The sequence below is a fragment of the Microcaecilia unicolor genome, chromosome 4, assembly GCF_901765095.1.
Source record: "Microcaecilia unicolor chromosome 4, aMicUni1.1, whole genome shotgun sequence".
NCBI classification, from domain to species: domain Eukaryota; kingdom Metazoa; phylum Chordata; class Amphibia; order Gymnophiona; family Siphonopidae; genus Microcaecilia; species Microcaecilia unicolor.
Window position 1 is genome coordinate 120110035 of NC_044034.1, and position 13520 is coordinate 120123554.

Consider the following 13520-nt stretch of genomic DNA (forward strand, 5'->3'; position numbering starts at 1 on the left):
CTCCCCCCCCCGCACGCGGAGCCAGTCTCTTAATCAAAGCTTGGAAAAACTTGCCATTGAACACATTGGGGGCATATACATTACAGAACACCAAATGGTGACCAGCTATCTCCACATCGGCTAAGACCCACCTGCCCTCCGGATCAGCCTGGGTCAAGTTGAGCCGAAGTGGGATACCCTTCCTGAATAAGATCATCACCCCTGCCTTCCTCCCCACTGCAAGAGCCTCCACCAAAGAACCAACCCAACCTCTTTTAAACTTAGCATGTTCTTCGGAGGACAGGTGCGTTTCCTGCAGAAAAGCTACGTCCGCCCTCTGCCGCTGCAGCGCTTGTAACACCTTAGTGCGCTTGATAGGGGAGGAAACCCCCCCTACATTCCACGAGATTATTCTAAGTGATCCCAATAACCCAGTAGTCATGCATTCTCAAAACAAAACTAACTCCACTTAAAAACAAAGGAGGACGTCCCCCAGCCCATGGACCCCTTCCCCACAGCCATCCATTCCAAAAACTTCTTTTCCATCCTATCTCCAGGTATCTCCCCAGCCCTCCCTTCCCACCCTTCCCTCCCATCCCCACATCATCCTCCGTAGCTCCTAAAAGAGCCGGACCACGCGAGCTCCCCCCTCACCCCTCTTATCTACAGTTCCATTATCACGCTTGTCTGCCCCCTTTATACATCAAAGTTATTATCTCCCACACCCACTCACTCCCCCCAGACCTTATAAGATATCCATCCAAGCCTCATATACATAGCTCCTTCTTTTCGGTACCCAGGGGCCCTTCCCATCCTATAATTATAATACAGTGTCCCTTGCAGTTCCTCACTCAACTATAACAGAAAATAGAACCGCATTCACTCACCATCTTCTCAAACAAGTCACACCAACTGCATTATAGATTTGTGATGGCTATCCCCACAATTCAAAAAAAAAAAAAAAATTTCCTACAACATGCTTATTAATACTCCTCACCATCTCACCAAGTATGTACCAGTCCAGTCCCTTCATATGTCCATTCCATTCTCACTAACTGTCAACTCCGGTCTCTTCATGCTGGCCCTTCAGCAGGTAGATCTTGTTGGATAAACTTCAGTGCTTCCTCCGCCACAGTAAAGAACTGCTGGGACCCCCGGTACCAAATTTTTAGTCGTGCGGGGTAAAGTAAAGCAAATTGTATTTTTCTGGAACATAAAAGCTGGCACACTTCTCGAAACGCTTTTCGCTGCAATGACACTGCCGTGGAGAAATCCTGAAAGCAGCGCACCACAGAATTTTCATACTTGAGCTGTCCCAATTTCCTGAGTGCTTGTAAGATATCCTGTTTGTGTGCAAAGTTCAGCACCTTAAAAATCACAACTCTGGGCCGCGGATCCTCCTTACGCACAGGCCCTAACCTGTGGGCCCTCTCCACTCTTAACGGGCCTGTTGTCAACTTGAGCTGAAGTGCTGTGGGAAGCCAGGACTCGAGGAAAGATCGCAAATCAGCCTCTCTAATGGTTTCCGGCAGCCCCACCATTCTGATGTTACTCCTCCTCGCCCGATTTTCCAGGTCATCCAATTTTGCCTCAAGTCGCTCCACCTTCTGTTTCAGGGCTTTACTCGACGTCTCCTGCTGCTGCACCGAGTCCTCTACATCCGACAGCCTCTGTTTATATTGGGTAAACTCCGTCTGGATACCGCCCAGCTTGTCATCGATCCCTTTCAGCTGATCCGCGATCCTTTGCAGTTTAAGGTCTACGGATACCTCCAGCATGGCCGACACTTCTGCCGCTACCTCCGCGGCCCACGCGGAGCTCACTGTCGGCGGACTCCCGCTCTCCGTCTCCGCCATCTTGTTTTCGAGCAGCCGACTTCGCGCCCCTTCTTTTTTTCCAGATTTAGCTGCCATTCTCCCCTCCTGCACCCTATCCGCGTCTACCAACAGCTGCCGCTACACTTCCCCTGTTCAGTGATATCCTCCGATTTAGCGGGAGTAGCGCGATGCGAGTTAGAAAGTTCAATTAACTGCGGGTAAGGAGGGAGCTCTGCACAGCGACTGCCACTCTCTAGCCGTGCATCACGTGGTCTCCATCTCCTGGGTTTTAAACATCGGGGGATAGTCAAGCTTTCCAGCCTTCTCATATCTCTAACCAGGGAATGGCTTTCAGTGGGAATGGAGGATTGAAGAGACCAGCTGTGGTGACTATATGGAGTCTCTATGGGATGCAATTCAAGGTTTGAACTCCTCCCTTCTTCAAGTGTCTAACTCCTTTAGGGGAGAGGTTTTGGAGTTCTTATCAGCTTCTGTCAGACAAATTTGAATTGCAAGAAAATAAGACTGTGTCTCTAGAAGGTGAAATTAAACAACTACAGAACTTTGCCGGAACAGTTGTCGGGAACAGAAATATTCAAGCTCGTAAGCTTGAATATCTGGAAAACCACGGAAGAAGGAACAACTTAAGATTCCTAAATTTCCCTAATTCACTTCTTATTTCCACAATGGATATGCTGAAAAAATATTTTTGTGAAATATTGGGCTTTCCGGCTGAGGCCTATCTGCCTGTAGTCAGAGCCCTATAACGGGGCTTTCAAGACCTTCTTCTGTGGGACCTCAACCTGATTTAAATCTAACTGAATTTCTGGAAAGCTCTTTAGAAACTATAACAGAGCGGACTACCCTTCTGGTATCATTCGCTTTAGAGCCCGACAGAAATAATATTTTTTGTTCTTATTTTTGCCATATTAATGCTGTATTTTTAGGATCTAAAGTTCAAGTTTTTCCAGATTTGGCTAGAGACACACAAAAAAAGAGAGAATTCTTGGTTTTAAAACCGAAAGTTCTACACCTAGGTGGATTATTTGTATTAAAATTTCCTTGTAGATGTTTAGTGTCTCTAAATATGATTAATTATGTTTTCTTTGATTCAAAGAAATTACAGGAATTTATTAATTCTAAAGAAGACGGAAGAGATGTTTCCTTGGTTGCTCCCATTAGTTAAAACAATGCTGTATATTGGCTAGCGAGCATTAGTTGTTTTTCACTACTCCATTGATTTTCATTCTTTTTCTACTTTTCTTTTTTTCTTTGTATCTGGATCTAAATATTGTGGACAAAGTTAAAGGATAATTTCCTAAATGTTTTATTTTCCTTTTTCTCTGTAATGCAGAAATTGCTGAGCATTTATGTTTATTATATGAATGTATAAGTAAAATGTATAAATTTAAAAAATAAAATAAGAGCTCTGATTATCTTCTACTTCATTGCTGTAGTTAGTTGTAAGGCTACACTCTCACTATCTTTCTGAAGTCTATGGTTTGCTTTGTGTTTCTTAGATTATTGAAGTTGGACTATGTGAAGTTTTTGAACTGATTAAGGAAACACGATTTTCTCATCCATCACTGTGTCTGAGGAGTCTGCAAGCCCTTCTTAACATTCTTCAAGGTCAGCAACCAGAAGGACTGCAATCGGAACCCCTTGAAGTTTTAGGTAAGATACTTATGGTGGACATCTATCATTGGCAAGGAGCTTTGCCTTTGAACACAAAACTATTTCATCATTCTTGATAGCGGATAAACTAAATTCATAAAATCTTTTAGTCCCCTCATATATATTATATAAATTTGCTGTGTTTGTCTACTGATCAGTCAATTAGTCAGGCTCCAAAACCATACTTGTGCTGATGTTTCAGCATAGTTAATGGATGAATTTTATTTCTTCAGGGGTAAATTTTATAAAGCAATTGTAGTTTCCTTAGCGTCCCTCCGGACCGGTCCAGTAACTGACTAATGGGTTGTGTACTCCTTCCAGCAGGTGGAGACTGAGAATTGTGAATCTTGGGAGCCAATAAGAGCCCTAAGCCACTAGCCCCAGATTCAGTAAACTCAGTCTCCAGCAGGTGGAAGGAGGTGAGTCTTTCGTCTTCTGTCTTTCTCTCTGTCTTCTAGATTAGGGTTTTTAGTTGAGTATTTAAGGTGGATTTGTCTTCTGGTTGGACCCTGTATTTCTGTTTCCTCTGTGCCCTGGAGTCCGGCTCTATTGTGACTGGGTGCAGTGCACACCTCAGTCAGCCTTGGGGTGTTACACCCGGGGGGTAACCGGGTCCCTCCCCGTCTATACCTCCTGGAGTCCCGGCAGTATATTCTTGCCTTTGGGGGACAGCTCAGTCTCTTCGGAGGAAGAGAACTGAAGCCTTGGGAGAGGCAGCCTTTTTTAAATTAAAAAAAAAAAAGGATGAATTTTATTTCTTTAGGGGTAAATTTTATAAAGCAATTGTAGTATGTAAGAAAAGCATCTTTTACAGGTAGAAATGGTTATTATAAAATTGCATGTGGTATAGGCAGCAGAATATGGCTGTGGCCTGACTATCCTTTACTCCATATGGCACCAGCAGATATGGAGTTTGGAGGCAAAGTCAAAAGTTAATTGATTTGCCTGCCCCCCCCCCCCCCCCAAAATAGAAAAAAAGTTGTTCTGCCCCTGGTAGATGGATGTACTTGCAATAAAAGGTTTACCAAAAGATAGTGTACAGGCATATTCATTGGGGTGTAGTTGGTAGAACTGAGGCAGGGTTGTAATGTGCTTGCCCAGTTTGTAAAATATGTGCATCTATGCTAATTTACACTTGACTCATAAGTACATAGGTATTGTCACACTGGGACAGGCCAAAGATCCATCAAGCCCAGCATCCTGTTTCCAACAGTGGCCAATCCAGGTCACAAATACCTGGCAAGATCCAAAAAAAGTTCAATACATTTTATGCTGCTTATCCCAGAAATAAGCAGTGAATTTTCTCCAAGTCATTTTAATAATGGTCTATGGACTTTTCCTTTTGGAAGCCGGCCAAACCTTTTTTAAACCCCACTAAGCTATCCGCCTTTACCACATTCTCTGGCAATGAACTCCAGAGTTTAATTACATGTTGAGTGAAGAAAAAGTTTCTCCCATTCGTTTTAAATTTACTACTTTGTAGCTTCATCGCATGCCCCCTAGTCGTAGTATTTTTGGAAAGAGTAAACAAATGATTCACATGTACCCGTTCCACTCCACTCATTATTTTATAGAACTCTATCATATCTCCCTTCAGCCGTCTTTTCTCCAAGCTGAAGAGCCCTAGCTGCTTCAGCCTTTCCTCATAGGAAAGTCGTCCCATCCCCTTTATCATTTTCGTTGCCTTTCTTTGCACCTTTTCTAATTCCACTATATCTTTTTTTTGAGATGTGGCGACCAGAATTGAAAGTATTCAAGGTGCGGTCGCACCATGGACTGATACAAAGGCATTATAACGTCCTCGTTTTTGTTTTCCATTCCTTTCCTAATGATACCTAACATTCTATTTGCTTTCTTAGCTGTCGCAGCACACTGAGCAGAGGGTTTCAATGTATCATCAATGACTACGCCGAGATCCCTTTCTTGGTCGGTGACTCCTAATGTGGAACCTTGCATGAGGTAGCTATAATTCGGGTTCCTCTTTCCCACATGCATCACTTTGCACTTGCTCACATTAAATGTCATCTGCCATTTAGATGCCCAGCCTCCCAGTCTCATAAGGTCCTCTTGTAATTTTTCACAATCGTCTCGTGATTGAACAACTTTGAATACTACTACTACTACTTAACATTTCTAAAGCGCTACTAGGGTTACGCAGCGCTCTACAGTTTAACATAGAAGGACACCTAAAGGTCACGGAAAAGTGAGCTCCGTAGACCCCGGCAGAAATCTAGCTGTAAAATAGCTGAAACTAGCTACAAATCAGCAGGGACCAGACGCCCGATCCAGGTGAACAAATGGAACGTTTACTTCACTGCCTGGTAGGCGATCCTGCCGAAAAAGCGACCACCAGGCAAGCAGACCGACCTCATGGCCTACGGACGAGCTGACCGACCCATCAGCCTTCCAGGCGACCTCCAGGTAAACAAAAGGAAATTACACCTTGCTACTTGGTAAACGATCCCGCCGAAAAAGCGATCTCCAGGTGTACCGACTGACCTCGTGACCAACGGGCAAGTTGTCTGACTGCGTAGCCTTCCAGGCAGACCAGTGGGGTGATCACTGCGAGATCTGGCACACGATCCAGCCGAGAATGGGGCCATCAGACGAGGAAGGACCACCAGGCGAGCTGACCAACCGTGACCACCCACCACTTTGTGTCATCAGCAAATTTAATTACCTCACTAGTTACTCCCATCTCTAGATAATTTATAAATATGTTAAAAAGCAGCGGTCCAAGCACAGACCTCTGGGGAACCCCACTAGCTATCCTTCTCATGACAAGGTTCAAAAGATAAACCTTGCATTCTCTACCTCGCCACCTCTCCCTCCACTAGTCCGTTCCCCTCTCTCTCCTTTCCCTCATTCCCTTTCCTCCTTTCCTGAAGTTACTATTGAGGAAACTACACTTCTCCTTTCTTCCTCAAAATGTACCACCTGTTCCTCTGATCCCATTCCCACCCACCTTCTTAATGCCATCTCTCCTGCTCTTATTCCTTTTATCTGTCACATTCTCAACCTCTCACTTTCCACTGCGACTGTCCCTGCTGCCTTTAAACATGCTGTGGTCACACCTCTCCTTAAGAAGCCTTCACTCGACCCTACTTGTCCCTCTAAGTACCGACCCATCTCCCTCCTTCCCTTTCTCTCCAAATTACCGCTGCCTTGATTTTCTGTCCTCACATGCTATTCTTGACCCACTACAATCTGGTTTTCGCCCTCTCCACTCAACCGAAACTGCGCTTACTAAAGTCTCCAATGACCTATTACTGGCTAACTCCAGAGGTCTCTATTCCATCCTCATTCTTCTTGATCTTTCCGCTGCTTTTGACACTGTCGATCACAGCATACTCCTCGATACCCTGTCCTCACTTGGATTCCAGGGCTCTGTCCTTTCCTGGTTCTCTTCCTACCTCTCCCTCCGCACCTTCAGTGTTCACTCTGGTGGATCCTCTTCTACTTCTATCCCTCTGCCTGTCGGCGTACCTCAGGGTTCTGTTCTTGGTCCCCTCCTCTTTTCTATCTACACTTCTTCCCTTGGTTCATTAATCTCATCCCATGGCTTTTCCTACCATCTCTATGCTGATGACTCCCAAATCTACCTTTCTACCCCTGATATCTCACCTTGCATGCAAACCAAAGTTTCAGCGTGCTTGTCTGATATTGCTGTCTGGATGTCTCAACGCCACCTGAAATTAAACATGACCAAAACCGAGCTTCTCATTTTTCCCCCCAAACCCACCTCCCCACTCCCCCCGTTTTCTATTTCTTTCAAGGACAATTCATATAGCTTCTTCCTTTCCCCAGATACTCCACATTTCAGGCGCTCTGATATATTTTTTCATATACAGTGCCAAGCCTCCACCTCTTTGGCCTTCCCTATCCTTTCTAAAATGATTATAGCCCAATATGGTCACATCCCATTCATTGGAATCATTGAAATTTCTCTGTAATAGCAGCAATATCCAAGTTTTCCTCAAACTTCAGGGCTTGAAGATCTTGAACCTTTTTACTTGGACCATGAAAGTTACCAAGTTTGAAATAACGAGTGATGTTTAAAGGAAATCTCATGCAACTGAGCTGCTTACAATTACAGCAAGCAACTCTAGGGAAAGGTCCAGCGCATATGTAGAAAAGTCACTTGCTAAGAGTTGATGATGTATGTATTCCCAGAACAGTATGTGCTATGGGGCGTACCTCCACAGTGTTCCACTGCCACACACAGGTTTCATGCATGCACATATAAGCTATAAACCACCCAAGGCGTGAACGTTTTTTTTTTTTATTTTTTATTTGGTTCTAAGCCGTCTTATATGCCCGGGGGGGGGGGGGGGTTCTCTTTTTTATATGTGCGTTTATGGAAGCTGTGTGTAGCTTTTTTCCAAACCTGCGGGTGCCATGGGTGCGCCTCCACAACGTGCCTTTTTTTGTTCCAAGACAACTTCACAGCGCTGTTACATGCAAATACTTTTTAAATATTACAGCAGACTGCTCTGCTGAGAAGCCACCATCATGATACAACAGCTCCAGATCTCTCATAAAAATTTGCTTATTAAAAGCAGGCATTTCTTTCTGTGCATTGTTTGGAATGCTCATTTTAATATTAATCAGCTTGTTGTAATACATTTGCATATGATTCTCAGCTGCTACCGCGAGTGGTGAAAACCAAGCAGAACTTTTTTGTTCCAAGACAAATTCTTCACAGCGCTGTTACTTGCAAATATTATTTAAATATGACAGCAGACTGCTACGACATCTCCAGATCTCCCGTAAAAATGTGCTAATTAAAGGCAGGCATTCCTTTCTGTGCATTGCTCGGATTGCTCATTTTAATATGATTCTCGGCTGCTACCATGAATGGTTAAAAACCACGCAGAACCCCTTTGTGCATTACTTGCTGAATAATGTGCGTGCTAAACTGGATTGAATCAGTCAAAATCGGATGTTCTAGCACAGTAAGCCTTGTGCATCGGGGCCTCAGTAAGCAATTGGGACATTTATTAGCACTTCTTTCCTTACTCTGGAAAAGAAAAAGGCAGCTCACATTAAGTACCTATCCCTTTTATTCTTTCTCAGGTGTGGATCCTGAGGTCAGATAATTGCTAATCTTGAAAATGTATTTGTGAATATGCTGGAACATAGTACTTGCTGTTTATTTGTATGTCAGTTGTCACTTATACCTCATATGATCACTGTACAACTTTGTATTTGTTATCCACCGACTGGGCAAACGCCTTTGACGGTACTATGTAAGCCACATTGAGCCTGCAAATAGGTGGGAAAATGTGGGTGCAAATGCAATAAATAAATAAATATCAAGTATATATTGTGCCTTATATAGTCTTGATCTTTGCAGCGTAAGATTTCCTATGTGTCTGTGTTGGAGATTAGACTGTTCGTCTTGGCCTTGGAACTGAGCTGTATTTTCCAAAAGAATCTATTCCTTGTCATCAGCAGCAGATGAATCCATTAACTGATGGGTTTTGTCGCCTACCAGCAGGTGGAGATAGAGAACACTGAAAAACCATAGTGCTCTATGGACGGCTAGCTCCATCTGCCTTCAGTATTGCTCTTTCTCCCAGCAGGTGTGGACGTAGCTTGATCAGCTCCTGGAAAAAACTCTGCCTGGGGTTGCACCTGTGCTTTTGCCAGTTGAAGCAGGGGTGTTGTGGCTGGTGGTGCCCACTTTGAAGGCATACAGGTTCGCCCTTTCCCTGCCTACCGGAGTACCTCTGTTGCTTCCTGCCTCCAACTTTCCTCACAACGTGTAAAAAAAAAAAAAAAAGACGCATTGGTTCTGTGTGGCTATTCTGAGGCTATTTTCCACGTGCAGCTTGGCCGGAGCTCGTTTGACTCGGTCTTTTGAGGTGAGAGTGGTGCCCAGCTCCTCCGGGGTAAGTTTTGGTGCGAAGCCGCCATTTTACTTATATAATTCCGTCTGATCGGATGATGGCTGCTGAAGCAGTTAAACGCTGCTCCCGTTGTGGTAAACGTAGATCAGCAGCGGGGCTCTGTAAGATGTGCTCTTTAGATGCTAGAGCTGGTACGAGCATGGCAAGCGATGATTCTTCCCGCTCAATGGAGCTGGCAGCGGGTGCCATTTTGGAAGCGCCGCATGCCTCGACCCTCGCTGTTGCGGAGGAGTCTGAGTGCAGGGGGACTCCCCGGTTAGAGGCTACCAGAGGAGCTCCTGTTCCCGTTTCTCCTGATTCGGAGACCGAGGGTCAGGGTGAGTTTTTCTCCCCGGAATTTGTGCTTTTAATGCATAAAGCTTTCATGCTGAAAAGAGCTCTGCCGCACATGTCTGACACTGCGCTGCTACCTGGTTCCCCTCGGGTGTTGATGGCCCAGGGTTGGCTGATGCCCCTGAGCGTTGGAAGGACGCAAAACATAGACTGGTAAATTCTCCGTTGGAGAGTGGCGCACTTCCCTTTTTCCCCCCCATGGTCAGGCGGTGTGGATTCTGAGGGTTCTCGCAGGGCCTCATGGTCTGAAGAGCCAGAGGAAAGTGCCAGTCTGCCACTGGATCTGGATGATCCCAATGCGGTGAGGATTCTCCGAGGACAAGCAGGCGGCTTGTTCTCACAAATGGGTGACGTCCACGGCAGCCCCTCCGATCGGAGATCTTCCTAGCAACAGAGTTTGCTAGTCCTCGCGCGCCCGCGATGCACGCATGCGCGGACGTCTTCCCGCCCGAAATCGCTCGTGTTCGCTAGTCTCCTTTTTTCCGCGGCTCGGGACGGCTGTTTCTTCGGTCGCTCCGCGCCCCTTGGAGATCCCTCGCGATTCGCGGTTTTTTGCTAAAATTTTCTAACCTTTATTTCTAGTGTTGGCCCGTAAGTTTTCTTTCGTGGTCGAGTGCGGCTTTTTTCGCTGCGCGTTCGTTTTTTGGCGAGCTTTGGTGCCCCTTTTTTCACCATCGCGGACTTCGATTTTGCCGGCGAGATTTTTCCGCCCATGTCATCGAAGCCTTCCAGCGGCTTCAAACCGTACACCCAGTGCGGCCGGATAATCTCTCTCACTGATAGGCACGCTTCTTGCCTTCAGTGTCTGGGGGCTGGGCACCGTCCTCAGGCCTGTAATATCTGTCTTCTTTTGAAGAGGAGAACTCAGGCGGCGAGATTAGCCCAGTGGAACAGTTTGTGTGGGGCTTCATCCGGCGCGTCGACATCCTCAGTTCCGCGGTCCTCGGCATTGGAGCCTTCGGTACCGCGCCCATCATCGACTTCGGTACCGCGTTCATCGGTACCGGCATCGACATCGAGGCCTTCGGTATCGAGGTCATCGTCGGGTGCAGCTGCGAGACCGGGATCGTTCCTCCTGAGGATGTCGTCGGAGGGTACTTCGATGTCTGGAGTGCAGGTGAGGGCTGTCCATTCCCCTGCTGGTGGCGGTGAGCCCATGAGCAGGTCTCCGCCTGTCTCGAGGGCTCCCGCGGTACAGCCCCCCCCCCCCCCCCCCCGGGATCGACCCTCTTCGGACCCGGACCCGAGGAAGCGTTTGGATTCGACGTCTTCCTCGTCGGTACCGGAGGGCACAGATGCCATGCGTCGTGGAAAGGCAAAGAAGCACCGGCATCGGTCACCCTCCAAGCGTGGTACCGAGAGCTCTGGGTCGCCGGTACCACCGGCACCCAAGCGTCAACATCGGGAGGATCACTCACTCTCTATTCAGGAGGTGTCGATGCGTTCCCCTGTGGACAGCCCGGTACCGCCTCCATCCCCGGAACAGGTTCGCAGCTCGACGCCGGTACCGGCCCCACCACCTTTCTCCACAGCCTCTCTGAACGAGAGCCTCAGGGCCGTCATTCCGGGGATCCTGGAGGAGCTGTTTCGCCTTTCTCCGGTACCGGGGGTGCTTGCGCCGCCGGTGCCGTCGAGTGACGCGACAGCTGGGCCCTCATCTGCGGTGAGGGCGCCTGCCCTGGTACCGCTTGCGGTGCCGGCCGCCTCCCAGGAGGGCTCCCCGGTGACGTCGATGGAGGGAGCTCCGTCGCCCCCGCCACGGGAGTCCTCTTCTCGACGCTCCCACTGTGGCCGTGTTTCCATGGAGTCGAGGCGGGTGCAGCTTCGGACCGAAGTCCACCAGCTGGTGTCCGACACTGATGAGGAGGCCTCGTGGGAAGCAGAGGAAGACGTCAGATATTTCTCTGACGAGGAGTCTGACGGTCTTCCTTCTGATCCTACTCCCTCGCCTGAAAGACAGCTTTCTCCTCCGGAGAGTCTCTCTTTCACGGCCTTTGTCCGGGAAATGTCTACGGCAATTCCCTTTCCCGTGGTCACGGAGGATGAGCCGAGAGCTGAGATGCTGGAGCTCTTGGACTATCCTTCGCCAACTAAAGAATCATCCACAGTACCCATGCATCATGTCTTCAAAAAGACGCTGCTGGCAAACTGGGCGAAACCTTTAACTACGCCCCACATCCCCAAGAAGATAGAATCTCAATATCGGATCCATGGGGACCCGGAGTTGATGCGGACTCAGTTGCCACACGACTCTGGTGTGGTGGATCTGGCCCTCAAGAAGGCCAAGAGCTGTAGAAAGTATGCTTCGGCGCCCCGGGCAAAGACTCTAGAACCTTGGACTCTTTTGGGCGGAAGGCCTACCATTCTGCAATGCTCATCGCCAAGATTCAGTCCTACCAGCTCTACACGAGCATACACATGTGGAACAATGTGTGACAGTTGGCGGACTTGGTCGACAAGCTCCCTTCTGAGCAGGCTAAGCCTTTTCACCAGGTGGTCAGGCAGCTGAAGGCGTGTAGGAAATTCCTGGCCAGGGGGGTCTTTGACTCTTTTGATGTTGCATCCAGGGCCGCTGCGCAGGGTGTGGTGATGTGCAGGCTCTCATGGCTGCGTGCCTCCGACCTGGAAAATCGAATCCAGCAGCGGATTGCGGATGCCCCTTGTCGGGGGGACAATGTTTTTGGGGACAAGGTCGAACAGGTGGTTGAACAGCTCCACCAGCGGGATACCGCTTTCGACAAGTTCTCCCGCCGGCCGCCTTCAGCCTGTACCTCTTCGGGTAGACGTTTTTATGGGGGAAGGAGGACTGTTCCCTATTCTTCCGCCAAGCGTAGGTACAATCCTCCTTCCCGCCAGCCTGTGGCTCAGGCTAAACCCCAGCGTGCTCGCTCTTGTCAGCAGCGCGCGCCTCAGGCCCCTGCGGCTCCCCAGCAAAAGTCAGGGGCGGGCTTTTGACTGGCTCCTGCAGAGCATAGCCGACGTTCCAGTGCCTGTGCCGGACGGCCTACCGGTCGGGGGGGGAGGTTAACATTTTTTCACCAAAGGTGGCCTCTTGTAACCTCCGATCAGTGGGTTCTCAAAATAGTCCGGCTAGGGTACTCTCTGAATTTGACCTCAGTGCCTCCAAATTGCCCACCGGGAGCTCAATCCTTCAGCTTCTAGCACAGGCAGGTACTTGCAGAGGAACTCTCCGCCCTTCTTAGCGCCAATGCGGTCAAGCCCGTGCCACCGGGGCAAGAAGGGCTGGGATTCTTTTCCAGGTACTTCCTTGTGGAAAAGAAAACAGGGGGGATGCGTCCCATCCTAGACCTAAGGGCCCTGAACAAATATCTGGTCAAGGAAAAGTTCAGGATGCTTTCCCTGGGCACCCTTCTTCCCATGATTCAACAGGACGATTGGCTACGCTCTCTGGACTTAAAGGATGCCTATACGCACATCCCGATTCTGCCAGCTCACAGGCAGTATCTTCGATTTCGTCTGGGAACACTGCATTTTCAGTACTGTGTGCTACCCTTTGGGCTCGCCTCCGCGCCCAGGGTATTCACCAAATGCCTAGCCGTAGTAGCAGCTTCTCTGCGCAGGCTGGGAGTGCATGTGTTCCCTTACCTCGACGATTGGCTGGTAAAGAACACCTCCGAGGCAGGAGCTCAGCAGTCCATGCAGGTGACTATTCGACTCCTGGAGCTGCTAGGGTTTGTGATAAATTATCCAAAGTCCCACCTTCTTCCAGTTCAGAAACTCGAATTCATAGGAGCTCTGCTGGATTCCCAGACGGCCCGTGCCTACCTCCCGGAGACCAGGGCCG

The 13520-nt window shown here is 48.4% G+C and overlaps 1 protein-coding gene across 1 annotated transcript in view; it reads left to right on the forward strand.

Annotated features, from left to right (window-relative positions):
* MYCBP2 (MYC binding protein 2) overlaps window positions 1–13520 on the forward strand; it is a 937772-nt gene that overhangs the window by 84622 nt on the left and 839630 nt on the right. The window contains 1 exon segment of the mRNA XM_030200587.1: window positions 3317–3470. Coding sequence (XP_030056447.1) covers window positions 3317–3470 — 154 coding nt within the window.